General features: G+C 42.1%; 1 protein-coding gene across 4 annotated transcripts in view; it reads right to left on the bottom strand.

The window, feature by feature from the left end:
* Nucleotides 1-2114: 2114 nt before the first annotated feature.
* Nucleotides 2115-24494, bottom strand: part of LOC139370973 (innate immunity activator b) — a 51518-nt gene continuing 29138 nt past the window's right edge. The window contains exons 1-10 of one of the 4 annotated variants that reach the window (XM_071110911.1): nt 17855-17944; nt 12123-12239; nt 10858-10991; nt 6868-6990; nt 6353-6584; nt 6171-6224; nt 5760-6042; nt 5005-5163; nt 4044-4764; nt 2115-2661 (exon numbers count right to left, since the gene is read on the bottom strand). In XM_071110911.1, coding sequence (XP_070967012.1) covers nt 2569-2661; nt 4044-4764; nt 5005-5163; nt 5760-6042; nt 6171-6224; nt 6353-6584; nt 6868-6990; nt 10858-10991; nt 12123-12177 — 1854 coding nt within the window. In that variant the 5' untranslated portion in view covers nt 12178-12239; nt 17855-17944 and the 3' untranslated portion in view covers nt 2115-2568. Of the gene's footprint in view, nt 2662-4043; nt 4765-5004; nt 5164-5759; nt 6043-6170; nt 6225-6352; nt 6585-6867; nt 6991-10857; nt 10992-12122; nt 12240-17854; nt 17945-24494 lie in introns of those variants that run through there. The other 3 variants (XM_071110913.1, XM_071110912.1, XM_071110914.1) reach the window with 3 other exon arrangements.

The raw sequence follows: 24494 nt of genomic DNA, 5'->3' as shown, positions 1-24494 counted from the left end.
TTGCTGGCTTTTTACTCCACCCATTCCATAGGTGGCCACAATTCGAAGCACTGTATATGTAATACATACTGGCTTATGCCAGTGGTCCTTAAGGACCCAAATGAGAAATCCTATGTTTTCCTGGGACCAAAGCTTATGAAAACATGCAACTAGACGTAAATATTTGTACATTTCATTGCCCTTATGCTTAAAACAAATGCAATATAGACAAAAACAAATTACAATTAAATGAAATACCCATATAAATAGCAATTCATGCTATTTGATTAAAAACACTTAAATATCTGTCTAGGTTGGAACTGTTGCTGTTAAAATACAATAAATAATTTAAATTCTGAACTGGAATAAACTAATTGATCACATCACACAGCTGTATAACAGAACACACACACACACACAGTCCTAATCAGAGGTGTGTGGCTGGTTGAAGTTTTCAACAAGCATGTATTTTCTGTGCTCAATTTATTACAGTGCAACCCTGAGGTCATGCTCAGCTTTGAGTCTGTTTCTGTACTTAAAAAAAAAAGTATGCCAGAGTTGAGAACCCTGACTCGCATAGGTATGTGGTGCCAAACTGGATCAGAGCATCTAATGCTTTCTCAGTCAGGCAGGAGACCGCTTCCTGCTGTAGATAAGCAACCCAGAACTGTGTGTGTTTGCCTCAAAAAGCATCTTGCTTCAAATCAGTTTAACAGCAACAGCTCCAACCTAGACTTGTTTTCAACAATCATTTCTACAGTAAGATGTACAGAAGACCTGATAATTTTTTGTCTTCATATGTACTGTTACTTAGGGTTGCACTAACAGTAGCTAGTTAGCTTGGTTTGGCTAACATTAGCTAGCTATTAGCTGTGTTCAATGGGATTGTTTTAAAGGGAAACATCTACTACTGAGAAAGTACTCCCTTATTTCTGCTTATCACTTGTTATAAAATGAAAACAATGTCTTGCTAGCTGACTTACCTTTCCACTGGCTAAGCACTGTTTCCTGAAGCATTCTACCCTGTTCTGGCAAAAACTATTCTGGGTGCCACAGTAAAAAGGTTGTACTGAATACTCAGTAGGGTCTGTAGATCCTTCAGTGTGTCCTCGCTTATTTCGATGTCAATCTCTCCAATTACATGCTGTTCATTTGATTCAGTTTTCATAGTTTACACAATTTCCTCATCTGATAAACCTCTACTACGACTGTGTCTCTAAGTGGTAGTATTCATTCCCAATATCTTGGGTGTCTGAGATTTGATTGAGCTGCACCACTGACACTCCATATCAGGATGAAGATCAGAAACAGGTTCTTTATCCTCAAGTGTGTACATTTTGCATATTAAGTTGGCAGTCTGTGGCTCCTCTGAGCAGTTAACGTTCCCTTATTGAAATTCTCCACAGGTTTTGTACCTGAGCCTCATTTACATTCTGTTTGTACCATTTTGTTTAATTTCACCTTGTCACTAGCAACAATGTATGTTATATTCTTGTCCCACATATTCCTAAGATTTTTGACACGTTTAATGACAATTGGCTTTCCAATTGGCCATTGCAATGTTTTGCCAACTTCATCCCAAAATTGGAAATCAAATGTTTAATTATGCTGCATAACAATGTGTTGACATTGAAATAGCATGGTAATCCCAAAAACAACTTATTGGGGGGATTCTTAAAATCCCCCCCCAATTTAGGATTTAAGTTGTTTTGTAGTATGTATTGTTCAATGTGACATCCATGGTTAAATAAAGTCCAACTTTCAAGTACCAATTATCTATATACAGAAAGTGTATTATAATGCATTATAAATTAAGGGTTTATCATGGGCATAATTCATGTCCAAAAGCAGGGGGCAATCATGAGCCATGAATGCAACCGGCAGTAACTTGAACTTGGTTGCCTGTCAAAGAGCTTTTTGCTGCAAATGTCTGTCAGGGAGAGACTAGTAAATTGATAAAAGATAGTGCACCGTTAATGCTGAATGGTCAAATGATGACAAAATTATGTGTAACCAATGATAATAATATTGGTACTTATTCTGATCCTATGCATATCACCACTCAGAAACTTCCCATTGGAACTGAATTCCCAACTCTGAAGAAAGTGAAGTTTAACAGAATGACACTGATAGGATTAACATTATAAATCTTTATTTAATTATGTATTGATTTATAAAGAGAAACTTTTTCCTTTTAGAAAATCAATATCTAAATATATTTTAGAAACATTTTTGATAGTACTTAACACATCAATAGATTCGTACAAAAAAACAGCTAACAAACTAACCATGAAAGAATGTTCAACACAGCGGCTCTTTCACAGTAAAAAGGGAGGCACCAGGGGAACGTTGTGGTCTGTTGCTTTGTGCCTTTAATTGACTTTCGTGTTGCCCTGGTAACATGTTGAAGTCAATAATATAAAGCCTCAGGTCCTCTTTGATACTATGCCCAGTCTCTCGCTCTCTCTCATCTCATATCAGCACCAAGTCCAGTGATGTAATAAATTAATGAATAAATAGGGCTCTGTGGGCCGGGGGAGGTCAGAGCTTTCCAGAGAGAGGGTGGCACAGGGGGCCCTCTCACTAGTCCTACACCTGACTGACGATCTCAGAGTCATCATCCACAAACCACTGCACTGGGGACCCGTCCGCTGCCCTCTGGATGACACGTCTCTGGGGAGCCTGCAGATGGGACGACAAAAACAGGGAACATTTATTTCAATGTCTGTTTTTTCAAGTCATTACTAATAGAGATAGGCTTTTAAATATCACAAGAAATAACATTATTGGAAGTTCATAGTATGGAGAGAAGGCAACAAAGTAGATAATTGCAATGATGTTTCTACTGGTGGTTCCCTGCAACCCTTCAGGGCCAGGAGTGAGTATACTGCCCTACAGCAGACACCAAGGGCTCAGCTGCTGTATTACTCAGTTCTCACAACACCAGGAAGTTGGATATACAAATATGTTAAAGGAAGTGCAGTACATAGCACTGTGGTATAACCTCACCATTGAGAGCTCCATAACGAGGTCATAAGAGTTCAAAACAGCCAGTGTCTGAAAAAGCTTGGCTTTTAGGTTTTAGCAGCTGATCCACAAGGGTGTGTCATTTTTCTCTACAGTGAGCCACAATGTGACTCAGCGTGACACTGTATGATTCAGGGGTGAGGTTGACGATGGGAGGGCCACACGTACAGTATGTTCACTCCCACACTGCAGCTGTCTGAACGTCTCTCAAACCTCCTTTACTTGCTGTGATCAGACCATCCCCTGAAATTAAGAATTGCTGCTACTGCTGCTATTACTACTACTACTGCTGCAAAATATTTGATCCAGTACTGTACAGTACTGTACTACAGCTGCCCATGCTTTTTCAACAGCTGGCAATATAAATCCTCGCTGAAGGGTAGACAGTAAAACGATACAGGAATGTGGCACCTGGGTCTTCCTCTCATGCATGAACATTCCCACACCTTACCCTCTGGGGGGAGAATAAAAAAAAATTAAAAATTAAAAATAAAACTCAGGATACCCACTGCCTCTCATATTATAATAATTTCAAGGTCTTAAAAATCACATTGACTCACCACCTGCCTCCATAGATTTTCTTTAACTGTATCTGAACTCAAAAAGATAGTGCATTCGGAATGCACTCATACCCCTTGACTTTTTCCACATTTTGTGACGTTACAGCCTTATTCTAAAATGGATTAAACCATTTTGATTGTGTTCTATTGAACTGTGTGAGTTTGGCAAAGTAAGCTAACATGTAAAGACTGCATTAATATACGACTAAAACTTTTTAAAAGAGTTCTGTTGATTCGATGGAACTTGCAGACAGGTCTGGACACAGCACCTCCATATCATCCATCTTAACTGATTAGAAATCCCCTTCTCTAAAAGCCTGCGGTGCACCGACTGACACCGACCTGACAGTAATATAATCCAGTGATATTCAGTTACAGGGAACCTGCCTGGTGCTAACAGTACTTCTGCAAAGACAGTAACTTCATATTGAGCAACTATAGTCATTTAGAGAGTGAAGTGCCATTGTGGCAGTTTACCTGTTCATGGTACTTGTTGTGCTGGGTGAGAGGTGACTGTACACTCCTCACCCTGGCCGCGCCCTGTCTGTCCAGGGAGCGAGGTCTGAACTGTTTGCGCTGGTGCCACGACTTGAGCTCTTCGTTTACCACCTGCTGGGGGAGGCCTCTGGATGGGTGGTGAGGGTACTCCCGGAGCGAAGGGGCGCGGGACAGTCTGATGTGAGGGGGCAGGGACCTGAGAGCCCGCTGGGGGTGCAAAGGGGCCTCCTCGTACCAGTGTTCATACTGGCTGGGGTGACAGGGGAGCGGGGTGCCATGATACAGCCTGGTTATGTCCATCTCTGAAGGGTAGACCATCCTGTCGTCATAGTAACCCCTGTGGAAGCTGGGGTTGGACTGGTGCTGGGGGTTCTGGTAGAAGCCGGGGCCTGGGGGGTAGGCCATTGGTCGATGATTGTCATTGGGGCTGGAGTGTTGGTACTTATAGGTGAGCTGAGACTGCCTGGGCAGGTCACAAGGCATCTCACGACATGGTGAACTGGTGTAGGATGGGGCAGAGTGTTCAGAGTTACTGTCCTCAGTCTCAGAGCTGGAATGGTATATGGGATTTCCGTAGCCTGCCCTCAGGACAGGGGACTCGCCGGGAGACGTTACCACGTAATCCGTTAGTAGCCTCCTGGGAACACGGGTACGTCCTCGATCCTTATCCAGGTTCAACGGAGGCTCACTGTTGGGAAGTCTAAAATATTACATAGAAGCATTAAAAACAAGGCCAAAACAGTACAAACTCAACACTAATTTCTAAGATACAGTCTCAAGATTCAAGCGGTGTGGGGACAGTGTGAATGAGATATACAAATGTTGGACAGTGGTGTTGTGTGACTGTGAGATGTGGATGTCTTACTTACCTTAGTTGAATGCACTGACTAAGTCGCTCGAAGAACAACTACCAAAATGTAAAACATTTGAATTTGATGACCTGAGAGAGAGCTGGCGGCGAAGGTGCATCTCCGGGGTGGATGGGGCGCTGTTGGACTGGGTGTAGCTCAGTTTGAGATGGGAGGAGAACTGCAGTGTCAGGGCCGTGTCTCTACAACAGGCGTCCACAGGAGGCAATACAGGGGTCGTGGCTGGACTACTGCAGAAAGGTAACAACATGGACAGGAAGGAGAGAGAACTGGGTTAATGACTAAACCCCAAAGATGTTTTTATTCAGAGAAGAGCCATGAGTTGGCCAAATGAGTGCGTGTACTTTGCACGCTTGAACCTGTTCCATGTGCCCTTGTATCAGTCTATTCGAGCTTTCACTTAAAGACAAGTCACAACTTGAATCAGAATGTTCCCAAGTAATTTCCTCCCCAAAATAACAAGGTACGTATTAATGCCAACTTGAGCAAAACCACTTGAAAAGGAACTCTCATTTTTCAAATATCAAATGGAGTTTAAGTTTCATATAAGTGCTGTCAAAGCAGATTCCTGATCTTGTGGTTTCTCATAAAGGTAGATCTATTTGGGTTCAACTATGGAGCTGCATGAATTCAAAAAGCCAAGTTAATCTTATATTAGGCTACATGGAAACAATTACCAAGCCATAATGACTTGTGTTTAAGAGAGCTTTCACCAACCTGTGAAGCTTAAATTATAGCTATTCTTGGGCTTTCCTGTACAATAAATTCAAGGGTAGTGTTCATATAAAATTACAGGAGGCACAGTGGGTTCTCCCTTGGCCTTTACCTTGACTTTCTGCTACCAGAGTGTGACTTCTTCTTGGTCTTCTGGTAAGGCTGGTCCAGACTGGACTCTGTCCAGGGCGAGTGCTCGATGGGAGGGGGCTCCAATTCCAGGCTGGTGTTGAAAAGGGACTGTAGCTCCTCCAGGGTTGGAGTAGTAGTGGGAGACTCGTGGGGGCTAGGCCCAGGGAGGTGTGAGGGGTCAAGGGGAGGCTGGGGAGGATCTACTGGTCCTCCTAGGTGAGGGAGCTCCACGGATGGTTGAGATGACTGACTAATCACCTCTACTGGAGAAAAGTAAAGATACAATTTAATTCAGTGTTATTAGGTACTTTGGTGGTACTGTCATAACATGCTTATCAATATAACTTTTACATAACTTTTACAAGCCAAATTTTTGCTCAGTGACTCTAACCTTCGTCGAGCAGTGCCGAATCCGACAGAGAGCTATCATCAGAAGTGCCCTGATCTGAAAACAAAAGCATAGCGAACAACCATATTAATCCATGGGAAGGGCACTGGAATTCTATTCCTCTCAGGTCAGAGAGGAAAGATTTCAATGTTATTTTATCAGTTGGCCAGCAGGGCGGCGCTCACCTCTCTGTGTGCTGGTGCAGTCTGGCCGTGGTGAAGACCGCCCGTGCTGTAGGCGCAGCTGAAACGCTGTGTCCTGCAATTGTTTGACTTTCTTCTCCTCACGCTTGCACTGCTGTAACCGGCTTCTCTTCACCGCCTTGCTCTGGTGTTCCTCACAGCACAGTCTTTGGACCGCTTTGTGTATCTGCAACTGCAGGGATAGCTCAGCTTCCACAGAGTTCAGCTCAGAGTTCTACAGGATGTGACAAAAGGAGGTTGGGCAAACATGAGTGGCTGAACATGAAAGATCTCTTCCTGGCTCTTACGATGAAAGAAGCTTGATTATTGATGGTTGGTGGCAAGGAAGGTAGGACGATGGCTTGAATTGAGAAACATAATATTTCTCCAAGGGGAACCACGGGAGTGGCCTTCAGTACTAAGTACACCTGTGTGTGTGGCTTTTACAATTACTGTTAAAGGGATAGTCAGTGTAAATTACAATATTGTCCATGCCCAAACCCTGTCAGGCTCTTTACCACTGCTCCCTGTGGGATGCTCTGCTCTTCTAGTTTGAAGGCAGCTCCGATTCGTTGGCGGATTTGAGGTGGCTTCTCCCCAGGCAGCAAAGGGTAGTCTGCAGACAGCCGACCAGTCAGCTCCTATATGACATGGAAAAAAGACACCAGATGTAAGATGGTTAAAATATGAGGAATCATATTCTGTTAACGCAAAGCAACAAAAATAAATGTACAGTTCATTCAGAAAGCATTCAGACACCTTGACTTTCAATTTTATTTACGTTACAGCCTTATTCTGAAATGGATTAAACAAACATTCCCGCTCATCAATCTACACACAATACCCCCTAATCAAAACAAAAAAGGTCTTAGATTTTTTTGCAATTAAAAAAATCAAACTGAAACATCACATTTACATAACTATTCATACTCTTAACTCTCATATACTTCGTTGATTCTACTTGGGTATGACGCTACAAGCTTGGCACACCTGTATTTGGGAGTTTCTCCCATTCTTCTCTGCAGATCCTCTCAAGTTCCGTCAGGTTGGATGGGGAGTGTAGCTGCACAGCTATTTTCAGGTCTCTCCAGAGATGTTCAAATCCGGGCTCTGGCTGGGCTGCTCAAGGACAATCAGAGACTTCTCCCGAAACCACTCCTGCGTTGTCTTGGTTGTGTGCTTCAGGTCCTTCTCCTATTGGAAGGTGAACCTTCACCCCAGTCCGAGGTCCTGGACGCTCTGGAGCAGGTTTTCATCAAGGATCTCTCTGTACTTTGCTCCGTTCATCTTTCCTTCAATCCTGACAATTCTCCAAGTCCCTGCAGCTGAAAAACATCCCCACAGCAGGATGCTGCCACCACCATGTTTCACCGTAGGGATGGTGCCGTAGGGATGATTGGCATTTAGGCCAAATAGTTCAATCTTGGTTTCATCAGACCAGGTAATCTTGTTTCTCATGGTCTCAGAGTCCTTTAGGTGTCTTTTGGCAAACTCCAAGCGTGCTGTCATGGGCCTTTTTTTACTGAGGAGTGGCTTCCGTCTGGCCACTACCATAAAGGCCTGATTGGTGGAGTGCTGCAGAGGTGGTTGTCCTTCTGGAAGGTTCTCCCATCTCCACAGAGGAACTATGGCGCTCTGCCAGAGTTATCATTGGGTTCTTGGTCACCTCCCTGACCAAAGGCCCTTCTCCCCGATTGCTCAGTTTGGCCAGACGGCCTGCTCTTGTAAGAGTCTTGGTGGTTCCAAAGTTCTTCTATTCAAGAATGATGGAGGCCACTGTGTTCTTGAAGACCTTCAATGCTGCAGAAATGTTTTGGTACCCTTCCCCAGATCGGTGTCTCGACACAATCCTGTCTCGGAGCTATATGGACAATTCCTTCGACTTTTAGCTCTGACATGCACTGTCAACTGTGGGACCTTATAAAGCCAGGAGTTGTGCCTTTCCAAATCATGTCCAATGAATTGAATTTACCACAGGTGGACGCCAATGAAGTTGTAGAAACATCAAGGGTGATCAATGCTAACAGGATGCACCTGAGCTCAATTTCGAGTCTCATAGCAAAGGGTCTAAATACTGATATTTTAGTTATTAATTTTTTATACATTTTCAAAAATGTCTAAAAAACTATTTATGCTTTGTCATTATGGAATATTGTATGTAGATTTATGAGGAAAATGTTTAATTGAATCAATTTTAGAATAGGATGTAACGTAACAACATGTGGAAAAAGGGAAGGGGTCTGAATACTTTCCGAATGCACTGTATGTTAAAGGGATACTTCGAGATTGTCAATTAATCCCTTTCTCTACTTCCTCAGAGTCCGATGAACTCGTGGATACCATTTTTATGTATGCGTGCAGTTTGAAGGTAATTGCTAACTAGCGTTATCGCAATGACTGGCAGTCTGTTATCGTAGACTTCCAGTCATTGCATTAACACTAGTTAGCATTGGCTTGCAAAACTACCAATATCTTCCTTCATACTGGATGCAGAGACATACAAATTGTATCCAAAAATATAAAACGCAACATATAAAGTGTTGTTCCCATGTTTCATGAGCCAAAATAAAAAAGTTTTCCAAATGCACAAAAAGTTGATTTCTCTCAAATTTGGAGGACAAATTTGTTTACATCCCTTTTAGTGAGCATTTCTCATTTGCCAAGATAATCCATCCACCTGACAGGTGTGGCATATGAAGAAACATGATCATTACACAGGTGCACCTTGTGCTGGGGACAATAAAAGGCCACTTTTAAAGTGTGCCGTTTTGTCACACAACCCAATGCCACAGATGTCAAGTTTTGAGGGAGCGTCCAATTGGCATGCTGACTGCAGGAATGTTCACCAGACCTGTTGCATGTTCATTTCTCTACCATAAGCTGCCACCAATGTAATTTTTTGAATTTGTCCGGGGGGGGGGGGGGGGACTATTTATGTCTGTAATAAAGCCCTTTTGTGGGATTGAAACTCACTCCCAGTGTGTGGGCCTGGCTGCCAATTGGGTGGGCCTGTGGCCTCCAAGGCTGCACCCCAGCCTAGTCATGTGGAATCCGTAGATTAAGGCCGAATGAATTTATTTCAATTGACTGATTTCCTTATGAGTTATAACTCAGTAAAATCTTTGAAAATGTTGCATGCCTGGGGCGGCAGGTAGCCTAGTGGTTAGAGCGTTGGGCCAGTAACTGAAAAGGTTGCAAGATCGAATCCCAGAGCTGACAAGGTAAAAATCAGTCATTCTGCCCCTAAACAAGGCAGTTAACCCACTGTTCCTCGGCTGTCATTGTAAATAAGAATTTGTTGTTAATTGACTTGCCTAGTTAAATAAAAGGTTAAATGTTGCGTTCATATATTTGTTCAGTATACATATTATATTAGTTAGTAATTCAGAGTCAATTGGTCCCCATTCCCTCCAAATCTACCAAGTTCCATGAACCCTCATTTTATTTTCCCTTCATTTTGAAATATTGTTAAAAAAAATCTAACCTGCCTTACATGCTGGGACATGGAAATTGTTCTCAAATGTTTGTTACGCAATGCTGCTTTTCTATAGTTCCTACTCTTTCACAACACATTCTTAAAGCCTCACCAGCCCAGTGTATTCATCTCACTGGTCTACCTTCCAGCAACACAAACTCAACCTGAGTGTGAGAAATTGCATTATTATTGATTTCATTTGGGAACAGACATAACACACACCCTGTGCTTGTTTTGTGTCAGTCTAAATAAAAAGGTCTATTTTTTTCTCCCAGACACAGACAAGTGTCAGAACGGTTGGTCATGATCTGAGTCACTGTCGTGTTCCTGAGAGCATTAAGAGGTGTCATCAGAGCCTCCTACCGGGCAGCACACCTTGACAAGACAAGTCCCGACAGGAGAGCCAAGCCCAATTTTCAACAGAAAATAATGATCAGAACTGGTCTGTATCCCAAATGGCACCCTACTACCTACATAGGGCACTGGTCCAAAGTAGTGCACTATGGGAAGCAGCCCCTCATAACGATGACGGATGAGACAGGGACATTGTCAGGGCTGAATTAGTTGCGGAAAGCCAGGTATGGGAGAGATAATTTAGTTGTTGACTAATAGGGAAACTTAAGGTCCATTGGCTGCCTCCAAATTGCCCCAACTTGTCTTAAAGCCCAACAAAACAAACCAAAGCCTTTCATTTCAGACTGTGAGCAGTCTTTATTGCCTCAGTAGTTTCAGAGTGCCAGGCAATTTTTTCATTAACATCTCAAAATAAAAAATACAAACTCACAATTGTCTTGACAGTATCAGTTTAGTATATTAAGCTTTCGTATTGGCCTCTGTGCCTTTGTCAGAGCTTGATTAACATCTCTCTATGAAAGACACGCCCCCCACCTCGCCATCACGGTCATGGTTTCACTGATGGGGAAATTCCAACTAATGTCATGGTGAAAATGGCCTGAACCCTGATAGTGGAGTGAGTCTGTGTGTAACATGTGTCTGTACCTAACGTGTGTGTCCTATATCCAGGGGTACTCACAGCCTCTCGGATGCAAAGCTTCTTCAGCTCCAGTAGGCAGAGCTCTAGTCGGTCTTCCAGTGACTGGTGCTTGAGCTTGACGGCCCGGGTGTGAGTGGTCACGTCCTTCATAATGGTGGCAGGACTATCAGGGCCTGGGACACACAATGACAAAGAGGCTACTGTGAAGTCTAAGGATTGAAAACAGCGAGGTTATAGATAGATGGACACAATTCTTTGGCCCAAGTTTTCAAATTGGTAATGCTTGCTTGTCAATTTCATATGGTTGCAGCTGTATCACGCAGATAGCCCAACTGGCTGGAAAGAATAAACTATGACCAAAACAAACAAAAAAAGGTTTCGATACAAATGCAACCAAAAATGTTGCTCCAATCCTGAGGTTCTGCCCATTCACGAGCAGTAACGTTGAAGATGGTGAGCCAAGATGACACCTAGACAAGACATGTTTCTCTTAAGACACAATGAGTGTCTGTACTCATACTATTACGTGTTTTATTGACTGATAGGATCAACCTGGGAGTGAAACCAAGGTGATAAACAATGTGGTTGCCCTACAGAACCACCGGAGACTAATGACAACTGGGTTACATCCCAAATGGCACCCTACATCCCAAATGGCACCCTACTCCCTACATAGTGCACTACTTTTGACGAGAACCCTGTGGGTAGGCCAAAAGTAGTGCACAATATAGGGAGTAGGATGCCATTTGGGACGAAAACCTTGAGTTCATTCACAGGGCTACTAATGACTCCAGGCCAGCTGCATTGTGTGTCACATGCTTTCAGAGATTATCAACTCAATCCCTGCAGGTACTGACAGACAGCGGTGAAAGCCACCGGGGGTGTGACAGGGAAATAAAGATGTTACACAGAAACTGCGACCGGAATGGCAACCATGCAGGAGAATATAAACAATAGAAAACATGGCAATGACTGAATGACAAAAACCCCCGATTCTGTCTGGATGGATAATCTCCATTGTGGGTAAAAGACTAAATAACATCTGCAGTGAAGAATGTGACCAGCAATAGCTCAGCTACTGGTTTATAGAAACCATTGGTAGTGGCCACGGCATCTTCTTAGAAATGGAGCACCAGCTTGCTTGCTTACTACTTCATTATAACTGGAACACAAATAGGTTTTTAAGACAAAACCCATGACATGTCAAGTTAGACATTTTTGGGACTAATCTCTCACTATAGGTGTCCCATTATAGTGAATAAATGTTAGTGTCATGGAAGTTGATAAATGTATTTGGTGCTTACCAGAGTGGAGAATGATACCACTGTCTGTGTCACTGATCTCTTCTTTACCCTCCATGTCTGTGAGTCTGGTGGTTTACAGGGGTGAGGGAACAGGAAAATGTCTAGTTTCACGATGCCCTGCAAAATTAAACACGTTCATTTTCTTCAAAGATCAATTTTATTGTCCATTTACATGGAAATTCATTTTAAAAGTCAGCAATTTTAAAAGTCATGCAATTTATTTATTTTTTTTACAAAACTTCTATACGGTCTCACTATACTACAGAGAATAATCCTGTTTAATAGTAGTAAATTGTTGCTTTTCATGAAAATTAGAATATCTAATTTTAGACAAAATGAATGGATCCATCCACCACTAAGAGACGATTACACTTTCAACACCCCACTTAACCCTTAAACCATGAAAAAGTCCATGTGACACAAAATCAAGGGGGTCAAACCAAATTCCCTGTGAATTTGCACAGTAAACAATGGAGTGGACCACTCTTTCCTGTTACTATGAGCCATTCCCTCCAGTTACTCCCTGTCAGTACAGCCTCACCAGGGTTTCAAACCAGAGTGGATTCAGACTGACTATCTAACTCTCAGGTTGTGTCCTAAACAGCACCCTATTGACTATATAGTGTTCATTTTGACACCACCTGGTATAGAGGTCCTGGCAGGGAGCTCGGCCCCAGTTATGTACTGGGCCGTAAGCACTACCCTCTGTAGCGCCTTGCTGTTGGAAGCCAAGCAGATGCCATACCAAGCGGTGATGCAGCCAGTCAAGATGCCCTATATAGTGCAGCTGTAGAACCTTGAGGATCTCAGGACCCATGAAAAATCTTTTCAGCCTCCAGGAATGGAAAGAGAAACTGTGCCCTCCATGATAGAGCCGTAATGATGTGGACACAGAGGAACTTGAAGCGCTCAACCCGCTCCACTACAGCCCTGTCAATGTGAATGATGGTGCATTTAGCCCTCCGTTTCCAATAGTCCACGATCAGCTCCTTTGTCTTACTGACATTGAGGGAGAAGTTGTTGTCCTGGCACCACACTGCCAGGTCTCTGACTTCATCCCTATAGGCTGTCTCATCGTCGTCGGTGATCAGGCTTACCACCATTGTGTCGTCGGCTAACTAACACGGCCACACAGTTTTGGGTGAACAGGGAGTACAGGAAGGGACTAAGCAGGAAATCCAGGATCCAGTTGCAGAGGACGGTGTTCAGTCCCAAGGTCCTTAGCTTAGTGATGACTTGGAGGGCACTATGGTGTTGAACACTAAGCTGTAGTGACTTAAGTGTTCCTTTAGTCCAGGTGGGAAAGGGCAGTGTGGAGGTCAATAGAGATTGCGTCATCTGTGAATCTGTTGTGGCGGTATGCAAAATGGAGTGGGTCCAGGGTGTCTGGGCTGATGGTGGTGTTGATGTGAGCAAAGCATTTTATGACTACAGATGTGAGTGCTACGGGGCAATAGCCATTTAGACAGGTTACCTTGGTGTTCATGGGCACAGGAACTATGGTGGTCTGCTTGAAACATGTAGGTATTACAGATTGGGTAGTGACTGAAAATACTTGCCAGCTGGACAGCGCATTCTCAGAGTACGCTTCCTGGTAACCTGTCTGGCCCTGCAGACTTTTTAATGTAAACCTGTTTAACCTTCTTGGGATAGGGGCAGCATTTTCACTTTTGGATGAATAGCGTGCCCAGAGTGAACTGCCTCCTACTCTGTCCCAGATGCTAATATATGCATATTATTATTAGTATTGGATAGAAAACACTCTGAAGTTTCTAAAACTGTTTGAATGATGTCTGTGAGTATAACAGAACTCAAATGGCAGGCGAAAACCTGAGAAAAATCCAACCAGGAAGTGGGACATCTGAGGTTTGTAGTTTTTCAAAGCTTGGCCTACTGAGAACATATTAAGATATGGATGAGGTTGCACTTCCTAGGGCTTCCACTAGATGTCAACTGTCTTTTGAAACTTGAATGAGGATTCTACTATAAAGGAGGGCCTCATGAGACCTCTGAGTCAGAGGTCTAGCATAGTGCCTCGGTTTCATGACGCATGCTCCCGACAGTTACCTCACGTTCCAGTGCTTTTTCTGAAGACGAAGGAATTCTCCGGTTGGAATATTATTGATGTTTTATGTTAAAAACATCCTAATGATTGATTCCATACATCGTTTGACATGTTTCTAAAAGACTGTAACAGAACTTTTCGAGTTTTTGTCTGGATGAAATGCTTGCGCCTCGTGAAGATGGATTACTGGGCTGAACACGCTAACAACAAGTGTCTATTTGGACATAAATGATGGAACTTTATGGAACAAATCAGTCATTTATTGTCGAACTGGGATTCCTGGGAGTGCCTTCTGATGAAGATCAAAGGTAAGTGAATATTTATGGTGTTGTTCCAAAATGGCAGCTATTCCTCTGGCTGTTTTGGGTTCTGAACGCCGTTCTCAGATTATGCTTTTTCCATAAAGTTTTTTTGAAATCTGACACAGCGGTTGCATTAAGGAGAAGTCTATCTTTAATTCTGTGAATAACACTAGTATCTTTTATCAATGTTTATTATTAGTATTTCTGCAAAATCACCAGATGTTTTGGAATCAAAACATTACTGCACAAAGGCGCCAATGTAAACTGAGATTTTTGGATATAAATATGCACATTATCGAACAAAACATACATGTATTGTGTAACATGATGTCCTATGAGTGTCATGATGAAGATCAAAGGTTAGTGATTAATTTTATCTATATTTCTGCTTTTTGTGACTCCTATCTTTGGCTGGAAAAATGGCTGTGTGTTTTTTCGACTTGGCGGTGATCTAACAATCATATGTTGTGCTTTAGCTGTAAAGCATTTTTGAAATTGGACACGATGGGTAGATTAACAAGATGTTTATCTTTCATTTGCTGTATTGGACTTGTTAATGTGTGAAAGTTACATATTTCTAAAAAATATTTTTTAATTTTGCGCGCTGCCTTTTCAGTGGAATGTTGTTGAGGTGTTCTGCTAGCGGAACCCCTAAGCTAGAAGGGTTAACCTCTTTGGGCTAGGGGGCAGTATTTTGACATCCAGGTGAAAAGCATGCCCAAAGTAAACTGCCTGTTACTCAGGCCCAGAACCTAGGATATGCATTGGTAGATATATTTGGATAGAAAACACTCTAAAATTGTTAAAATAATATACGTTTCTAAAACTGTTAAAATAATGTCTGTGAGTATAACAGAACTGATATGGCAGGCGAAACCCTGAGGAAAAACCATAAAAAAAATATATATTTTCAGCCTACTACCGTTTCCAATGGCTGCCATGTTTATTATGAGGCGAAATCCTCCCAGATTGCAGTTCCTAGGGCTTCCACTAGATGTCAGTCTTTAGAAAGAGTTTCAGGCTTGTTTTTGGAAAAATGCTAGAATTTGTAGTTTTTCTAAGTGGCTCCCATTTTTGCTGTAGTGTTTTCATGCACGTGGGTGAGAGGGCGTTCTTTGTTGTTTATCTCCGGTATAGACAATAACGATTCTCCGTCTTAAATTTGATCGTTTATTTACATATTAGGGTACCGGAGGTTTGATTATAAACGTTGTTTGACATGTTTGGTGAAGCTTATTGGTAATGTTTGGGATTCATTTTGTATGCATTTTGAAGGAGGGAAACCGGTGGATTATTGAATGAAGCGCGCCAGCTAAACTGACTTTTTGGGGTTATAAAGAAGGACTTCATCGAACAAAAGGACCATTTGTGATGTAGCTGGGACCTTTTGGAGTGCCAACAGAAGAAGATCTTCAAAGGCATTTATGATATCGCTATTTCTGACTTTCGTGGCGCACCTGCCTGGTTGAAATATGTTTTTCATGCTTTTGTATGCGGGGCGCTGTCTTCAGATAATCGCATGGTGTGCTTTCGCCGTAAAGCCTTTTTAAAATCTGACACAGCGGCTGGATTAACAAGAAATTAAGCTTCATTTTGATGTATGACACTTGTATTTTCATGAATGTTAATTATTTCTGTATTTTGAATTTCGCGCTCTGCAATTTCACCGGATGTTGTGTAGCTGGGTTGCTAGCGGAACGCCTGTGCCAGAAAGGTTAACGAAGCCGGTGACTGATGTGGTAAACTCATCAATGCCATCGGATGAATCCCGGAACATGTTCAAGTCTGTGCTTGCAAAAAAGTCCTGTAGCTCAGCATCCGCCCACTTGTGTATTGAGCGTGTCACTGGTACTTCCGGTTTGAGTTTCTGCTTGTAAGCAGGAATCAGAAGGATAGTGTTAAGGTCAGATTTGACAAATTGAGGGCATGGGAGAGCTTTGTATGTGTCTCTGTGTGGAGTTAAGGTGATCAATAGTTTTTTAGCCTCTTGTTACACAGATTATCTTTTTTGCTTATGGCCCTATACAGCTCATTGAGTGCGGTCTTAGTGCTAGCAACGGTTATTTGTGGTAAATAGACTGCTAATATTAGATGACAACTCTTGGTAAATAGTATGGCTTACAGCTTATCATGAGGTATTCTAACTCAGGCGAGCAGAACCTTGAGACTTCCTTAACAATAGCTGGTGCACAATCTCTAATGTTTCTCCAACCAAATGTTACTTTGGTTGACCATGTCCTTGGAGCCATTTTGGCTCCTTCAGCTAGAGGCCAGTTGGTGGAATGACTCAGGTATGACATGATCCTGTTGACGTCACCTTGATCCCAGATCCCATACACTGTGTCCAATGCAAGACTAGTATGACATACGACTCTTGCTATACAGAGTCTAGGGAGCTTCCTGTGACTAAAGCGGTTTGTGAAACTCCCACATCATTAGAGTGACTGACTGCAAATCTCAGTTCAGGCAATGATTACTTGAGAGAGAAAAAAGCAAGGGTAATTTAAAATTGGCTGATGCAACTGTGTGTAGAAGGAGTAAATGATAACAATGTGTTTATTTTCCGGAAACCTTTTGAATCCCAATGCAATGCACATAGAGACATGTGGGATGAGGTTATAACGGAATGAAATTCCAATCTCCGGTCTATAGCATGCAAGGCAGGTTGTTTTGTGGAAAAGCTGCCACGATATTTATTATCTTAGGGAATTCTTTATATACAACACGCAATAAATGTTATAATAAAACAGGGGCATAATGTATTATACCCAAGACTGTGAATGATTATAAGACTCAAACCTCAATATCTATATGGCCAAATGATTAAGTATACAGCGAGGCAAAGGTAGACACAAAAAACAAAGTCTAAACATTTCAACAAAATACTGACATAGGCGTTAAACAGGAAATGATTCATTCCGCGTCAATCAAGTGTCCATTATCTCCCCTGGTAGCTTACACGAAGCATAAAGACCGTATAACAATTGAAACAGCCTCCGTCACTTTCAAGAAACCATTTAAAACCGAACACGTCTACACGACCCCCACATGGTTCCAATAGCCATGGTTACTGGGTCAACTAAAATGAAGATGGTCCAAAAAAATTATAATTAAAGGGCATTACGCAACAAGCTTTTTCTACTTCAATACAAACTTGGTTCTCCTAGTAAAGGATAGTGGACAGGGAATTACAACAAAATAAATTACACTCGGCATAGGTTACGTTTCGTGATAAAAATATATAAAGTATTTGGGCTATAAACAGTGAACTAAATGTTCACTTCAACTGGACAACAAGTCGGAAAACAGTTTGCGTACATATGCTGTGTGTAAAATTAAAGCACATTAAAAGGAAATGTACTTACATTTTCAATAATTTGGTTCAAAAGCCGACTCCTGAAAACTGCCTAACTATTCCCGTATTCCCCACTGGAATGGAAGTGATTGAAAGGAAAACTGTGATTAGAAGTAAGGTAGGAGAAGGATGACTCAACCACGAAAAGGGGAGTTGTTTGCCAAGGCACGCATGGTGCATACCTGTGCACTGCTGAACCTTCAGGACAGGACGCGATTTAATGCACTGCTTTGAAATGTGTCAACAATGATGATAATGGGAATTGTTACATTTCAATTAGTCCCTTATCAAGGTGCGAGGTGAAAACCAGGTACACTATGAAGAGAGATTAGGCTACAATGAACCAATTGTGTCAAATATCAATGTGCATTTTATCATAGTCTGACGTTATTGATTTCACAAGAACACCTCAATCACAATTATTTGTAAGTGATACCATTTTCATAAAATGTTATTGGTCACATACACGTGTTTAGCAGATGTTAAAGAAGTAATAAGAGAGTGAATCATTGTTAGTTGTAAGTCTGTTTTTTTCCTATATCTTCACATAAATGTTAGCATGGCTATAAGACTGGCTACAGCTCAGTAAAAGGTTTGTTAATGAGATACACACCAAATGTATAAGTAATTAATTTACCACATTCAGACAGACACAAGTTACCACTTTTAATACATGCATAAACATTGATACTGATTTGTTATTATGTACATTTACTGCCCTCTCCTGACCACTTCAGTAAGTTGTCTTGGAACTATCCAAATGAGTTAAGAATTTGATTTTAAAGCCATACAGCAGTTTAGAGCAGGGGTTCCCAACCTTCTTCACTCAGGCATTAGAGAACATCCTGTAAGCGCGCGCCACGTAATTTCTATGGGCACAAGACCTGTTCACTCCCCTCTTGTTGGTTGATAAAATGTTGCAGCAATAGCTCTCTAAGGTCTGCAATGACTGACATGACAAGAGGAAAACTGCTGATGCACTACCAAATTTCGAAACGGCATATTTTGCATTCTACTATAACAACTTTCAGGAGTAAGTTGAAAGCCGGAAGGAGTTCCTTTAAAAACACACACACAAAGTTTGGGAACCACTGGTTTATAAGACTTCAAATAACTTAAAGATTCACTTACAGAAAGATTCACTTCAGAAAGAAAGTATTCACGCCACTTGGCTTTTTCCACATTGTTGTTACATAGTGGGATTAAAATTGATTTAATTATAATTTTTTATCAACGATCTACTCAAAATACTCTTAATGTCAAAGTGGAAGAAAAATGCTAACATAAAACATTTGAAAATAAACACTAATATGTTTTGATTAGATAAGTATTCAACCACCTGAGTCAATATGTTAGAATCACATTTGGCAGAGATCACAGCTGTGAGTCTTTTTGGGTAACTCGAAGAGCCTTGCACTCCTGGATTGTACAATATTTACCTGTTTTTATTAATTTATATTCTTCAAGCTCAGTCAAGTTAGTTGTGTCTTGTTTTAAGTCAAAACTGCAACTAGGCCACTCAGGAACATTCAGTGTTGTCTTGGTAATGCTGTATATTTGGCCTTGTAGGTAATTGTCCTGCTGAAAGGTGAATTTGTCTCACAGTGGTTGTTGGAAAGCAGACTGAACCAGGTATTCCTCTAGGATTTAGCATGTGCTTAGCTCTTTTCCATAAATTGTTATCCAAAAAGAACTCCCTAGTCCTTGCCGATGACAAGCATACCCATAACATGATGCAGCCACCACTATGCTTGAAAATATGAAGAGTGGTACCTGTGTGTTGTGTTGGATTTGCCCCAAACATAACGCTGTTTATTCAGGACAAAAAGCTAATTTCTTTGCAGTTTTACTTTAGTGCCTTGTTCAAAACAGGATCCATGTTTTGGAATATTTGTATTCTGTACAGGCTTTCTTCTTTTCACTCTGTCATGTAGGTTAGTATTGTCGAGTAACTACAATGTTGTTGATCCATTCTTAGTGTTCTATCACAGCCATTAAACACTGTAACTGTTTTAAAAAGTCACCATTTGCCTCATGATGAAAGCCCTTAGCGGTTTCATTCCTCTCTGGCAAGAGTTAGGAAGGGCACCTTTATCTTTGTAGTGACTAGGTGTATTGATACACCATCCAAAGTGTAATTAATAACTGCACAGTGCTCATAGGGATATTAAATGCTTGCTTTTTTTGCCATCTACCAATAGGTTCCCTTCTTTGCTGGAAATTCCCTGCTCGACTGAGGGACCTTACAGAGAATTGTGTGCGTAGTACAGAAAAGGGGTAGTCAGGAAAAAAATTTGTTAACCACCATTATTGCACACTGAGTGCATGCAACTTATGATACAGTGGGGAGAACAAGTATTTGATAACCTGCAAAATCGGCAGTGTTTCCTACTTACAAAGCATGGAGAGGTCTGTAATTTTTATCATAGGTACACTTCAACTGTGAGAGACGGAATCTAAAACAAAAACTCAAAAAATCACATTGTATGATTTTTAAGTAATTAATTTCCATTTTATTGCATGACATAAGTATTTGATACATCAGAAAAGCAGAACTTAATATTTGGTACAGAGATCATAAGTTTCCTGTAGTTCTTGACCAGGTGTGCACACACTGCAGCAGGGATTTTGGCCCACTCCTCCATACAGACCTTCTCCAGATCCTTCAGGTTTCGGGGCAGTCGCTGGGCAATACGGACTTTCAGCTCCCTCCAAAGATTTTCTATTGGGTTCAGGTCTGGAGACTGGCTAGGCCACTCCAGGACCTTGAGATGCTTCTTACGGAGCCACTCCTTAGTTGCCCTGGCTGTGTGTTTCAGGTTGTTGTCATGCTGGAAGACCCAGCCACAACCCATCTTCAATGCTCTTACTTTGGGAAGGAGGTTGTTGGCCAAGATCCCGCGATACATAGCCCCATCCATCCTCCCCTGAATACGGTGCAGTCATCCTGTCCCCTCTGCAGAAAAGCATCCCCAAAGAATGATGTTTCCACCTCCATGCTTCACGGTTGGGATAGTGTTCTTGGGGTGGTACTCATCCTTCTTCTTCCTCCAAACACGGCAAGTGGAGTGTAGACCAAAAAGCTATATTTTTGTCTCATCAGACCACATGACCTTCTCCCATTCCTCCTCTGGATCATCCAGATGGTCATTGGCAAACTTCAGACGGGCCTGGACATGCGCTGGCTTGAGCAGGGGGACCTTGCGTGCGCTGCAGGATTTTAATCCATGACGGCGTAGTGTGTTACTAATGGTTTTCTTTGAGACTGTGGTCCCAGCTCTCTTCAGGTCATTGACCAGGTCCTGCCGTGTAGTTCTGGGCTGATCCCTCACCTTCCTCATGATCATTGATGCCCCACGAGGTGAGATCTTGCATGGAGCCCCAGACCGAGGGTGATTGACCGTCATCTTGAACTTCTTCCATTTTCTAATAATTGCGCCAACGGTTGTTGCCTTCTCACCAAGCTGCTTGCCTATTGTCCTGTAGCCCATCCCAGCCTGCAGGTCTACAATTTTATCCCTGATGTCCTTACACAGCTCTCTGGTCTTGGCCACTGTGGACAGGTTGGAGTCTGTTTGATTGAGTGTGTGGACAGGTGTATTTTATACAGGTAACGAATTCAAACAGGTGCAGTTAATACAGGTAATGAGTGGAGATCAGGAGGGCTTCTTAAAGAAAAGGTCTGTGAGAGCCGGAATTCTTACTGGTTGGTAGGTGATCAAATACTTATGTCATGCAATAAAATGCAAATTAATTACTTAAAAATCATACAAATGTGATTTTCTGGATTTTTGTTTTAGATTCAGTCTCTCACAGTTGAAGTGTAGCTATGATAAAATTACAGACCTCTACATGCTTTGTAAGTACCTGCAAAATCGGCAGTGAATCAAATACTTGTTCTCCCCACTGTATTTGTACTCCATAACTTATTTAAGCTCGCCACAACAAAAGGGGTTGAATACCTATTGACTCAAGGCAGTTCAGCTTAATATTTTGTTATTCGTTTGTTAACATTTCTAAACACATAATTCCACTTTGAGATAATGGATTATTGTGTGTAGACCAGTGACACAAAATCTCAATTGAATCCATCTTAAATGCAGGCTATAACACAACAAAATGTGGAAAAATTCAAAGGGTGTGAATACCTTCTGAAGGCACATCCCAGAGGGTTATTTCATAGAGAATCTAGGCCTATTATACCACCAAACATCAAATGTAATTCATTTTCATTGACTCGGCTATTTCTCAATCCTCTACATTTTGATCCTCTGAGATACACTGTAGCAGTTGAACTCATTGCTCAAGTGTAGTCAGATCTTTAGGCTCGCACACGCCGCATCAAAAGTGGATCTAGCATTTGTCTGCTGATCATTCAGAGCACTGTTTTTTAAGCTGGGTGTACCACTACACCCAGCTTAAAACACAGTCCCAGAAAAGTTTGAGATCGGAGATAAAATCACCATGTCGTTGCCTAGTCTGGGTGTGCGGCTGCCACCAACGCTCGTTTAATGTGAGCGGGTCAAAGATGCAATCTGAGGGCTACTGATCTGACCAGTCCCAGATGTCATGATGTTTTCAAACACGTTTGGACAAAACCTGCAATGCTCTTGTAGTGTGAGATGTGCAACGACTAGTTTTGAGAACGGTGGTCAGCAATATCCCATGAGATGCTGAAGTTGTTTCGCATCACCCAGAATGTGTAGACTCTCGAGCAGAAGCGTTTGTACTTGCCTTTAACCAAAGCGTCAAATCCTTATAGCTCTGATGATCACAAGCAATGTTTTTCAATTCATAATGTTGGCTAGATATTTCAACTCTGTACAGCATGCGTGGTAATACCTGTTGTATTAGGCCATGTGACAATTTTACTTGATTTGTGAATGTCTGACTGAAAAAGTATGAGGCTGCTTTGAGCCACAGCTCGTTCTAGCTACACAATCTAATCGCATTACTGTTTTCGCGAGACAGCGTGGTGGTATCAAGAATCCTCACGAGCAAGTGAAGAGTCTTGCAGAGTGTGACACCCCGTCTGTGCTAGATAGTTTAGTGTGCGCACAACTATGGTCGTTTAATGTGAGAGGCTCAGAGATATTAGGCTTTTGAAAGTCATGTAGTGTACACCAGGCATTAGGGACCACCCACTTTAGATGTCTGATTGACGAGATTTTTCTACACGATTCTACATGTAAAATTTGTGCGCAAATTACTTTGAGGTGCTAAGTACTCTCGACCAGCAAACACTATTGGTGTGTCTGAGTCCTTTGGTATGAGTAGGAGTGTGGGAGCCAGAGGAGGACCTAAAATGCCCAGTGCCCACCTGGGAGGGAAGAACATGGTGGTGGGAATCAGAATGTGTGGACACAGCACCTGCTCGACCACTGCATGGCTCACATACTCAGAATCCTGATATTCACTTTGTCTCTCAAAGAATGCTGGCGCCTAGAGACCCTGAACAAGCCCCCACAATTCCCAGACAGCAGGGTATCAAATCACCAAAGACATGGCACCAAGACAGCAGCAGTTAAAAAAGAAAAAAAAGGAGGCAGATATCTGGTTCAGCCAATTCCATTACTAACAGACTTTAACCCCCAGTTGCTCCAAATTCATAAATTATCCTGGTAGTAAAGTAGTTAGAACCTAAAGGTAGGGTAGTATCCGAGGTCTTGCCCAAGTGCCAAAAAGGCTGGCACATTCCACAATTAACTCACTGTACAATCAAAAGATTGGACTTGTGTACAAAGACAGAATGTGAGGAAAATATAGCTGGCCCAAGAAGAGAAAGGAGATGTGTTGCAAAGCCACACAGTGCTTTGTTAGACATATATAGGATTTCCATGGGATTGAGGAGAGAGCCGCCTCCTTAAGCCTTTCTAGAAGGCCCTGTAGATTTCCATCACCACACTTTCTGGTTTCGTGTCCCAAATGGCAACCTATTCCCAATATAGTGCCTTACTATGCACCCTATGAGTCCTGGTCAAAAGTAGTGCACTATAAAAAGGGAATAGAGTGCATTGTGGGACTACTCCTTGGTCTAAATTGGGTGTGGGAGCTGAGTGTACACAGGCGACTCTGAGGGGTTGTTTTTGTGGTGATCCCCCACACAGTCCAGCCCATTCACACAGGAAACTCATGTGCACTGAATGTGGCAGTGAACCATGTCTCAGGAAAAAGCTGGAAGTAAGATATTCAGCTTTTACACTACCACTCAACCAACCTTGACAACAAAAACCTCATGGGTGACTAGGCCGTGCACTCTTCCCCTCTCTCGTTCTACGAGTACCCTCTGGGGTCAGTGTCTTAGACTAGGCCAATGTCTGCTGACACCCAGGACATTGCCATGAGTGCTGCAGAGTGCAGAGAGATACAGTGGGGCAAAAAAGTATTTAGTCAGCCACCAATTGTGCAAGTTCCCCCACTTAAAAAGATGAGAGGGCTGTAATTTTTATCATAGGTACACTTCATACACTTCACTATGACAGACAAAATGAGGAAAAAAATCCAGAAAATCACATTGTAGGATTTTTAATGAATTGATTTGCAAATTATGGTGGAAAATAAATATTTGGTCACCTACAAACAAGCAAGATTTCTGGCTCTAACAGACCTGTAACTTCTTCTTTAAGAGGCTCCTCTGTCCTCCACTCATT

The sequence above is a fragment of the Oncorhynchus clarkii genome, chromosome 17 (genome assembly GCF_045791955.1).
Source record: "Oncorhynchus clarkii lewisi isolate Uvic-CL-2024 chromosome 17, UVic_Ocla_1.0, whole genome shotgun sequence".
NCBI classification, from domain to species: Eukaryota; Metazoa; Chordata; class Actinopteri; order Salmoniformes; family Salmonidae; genus Oncorhynchus; species Oncorhynchus clarkii.
The sequence above is the reverse complement of the archived record's forward strand: the minus strand, read 5'-3'. Positions and strand labels throughout refer to the sequence as shown.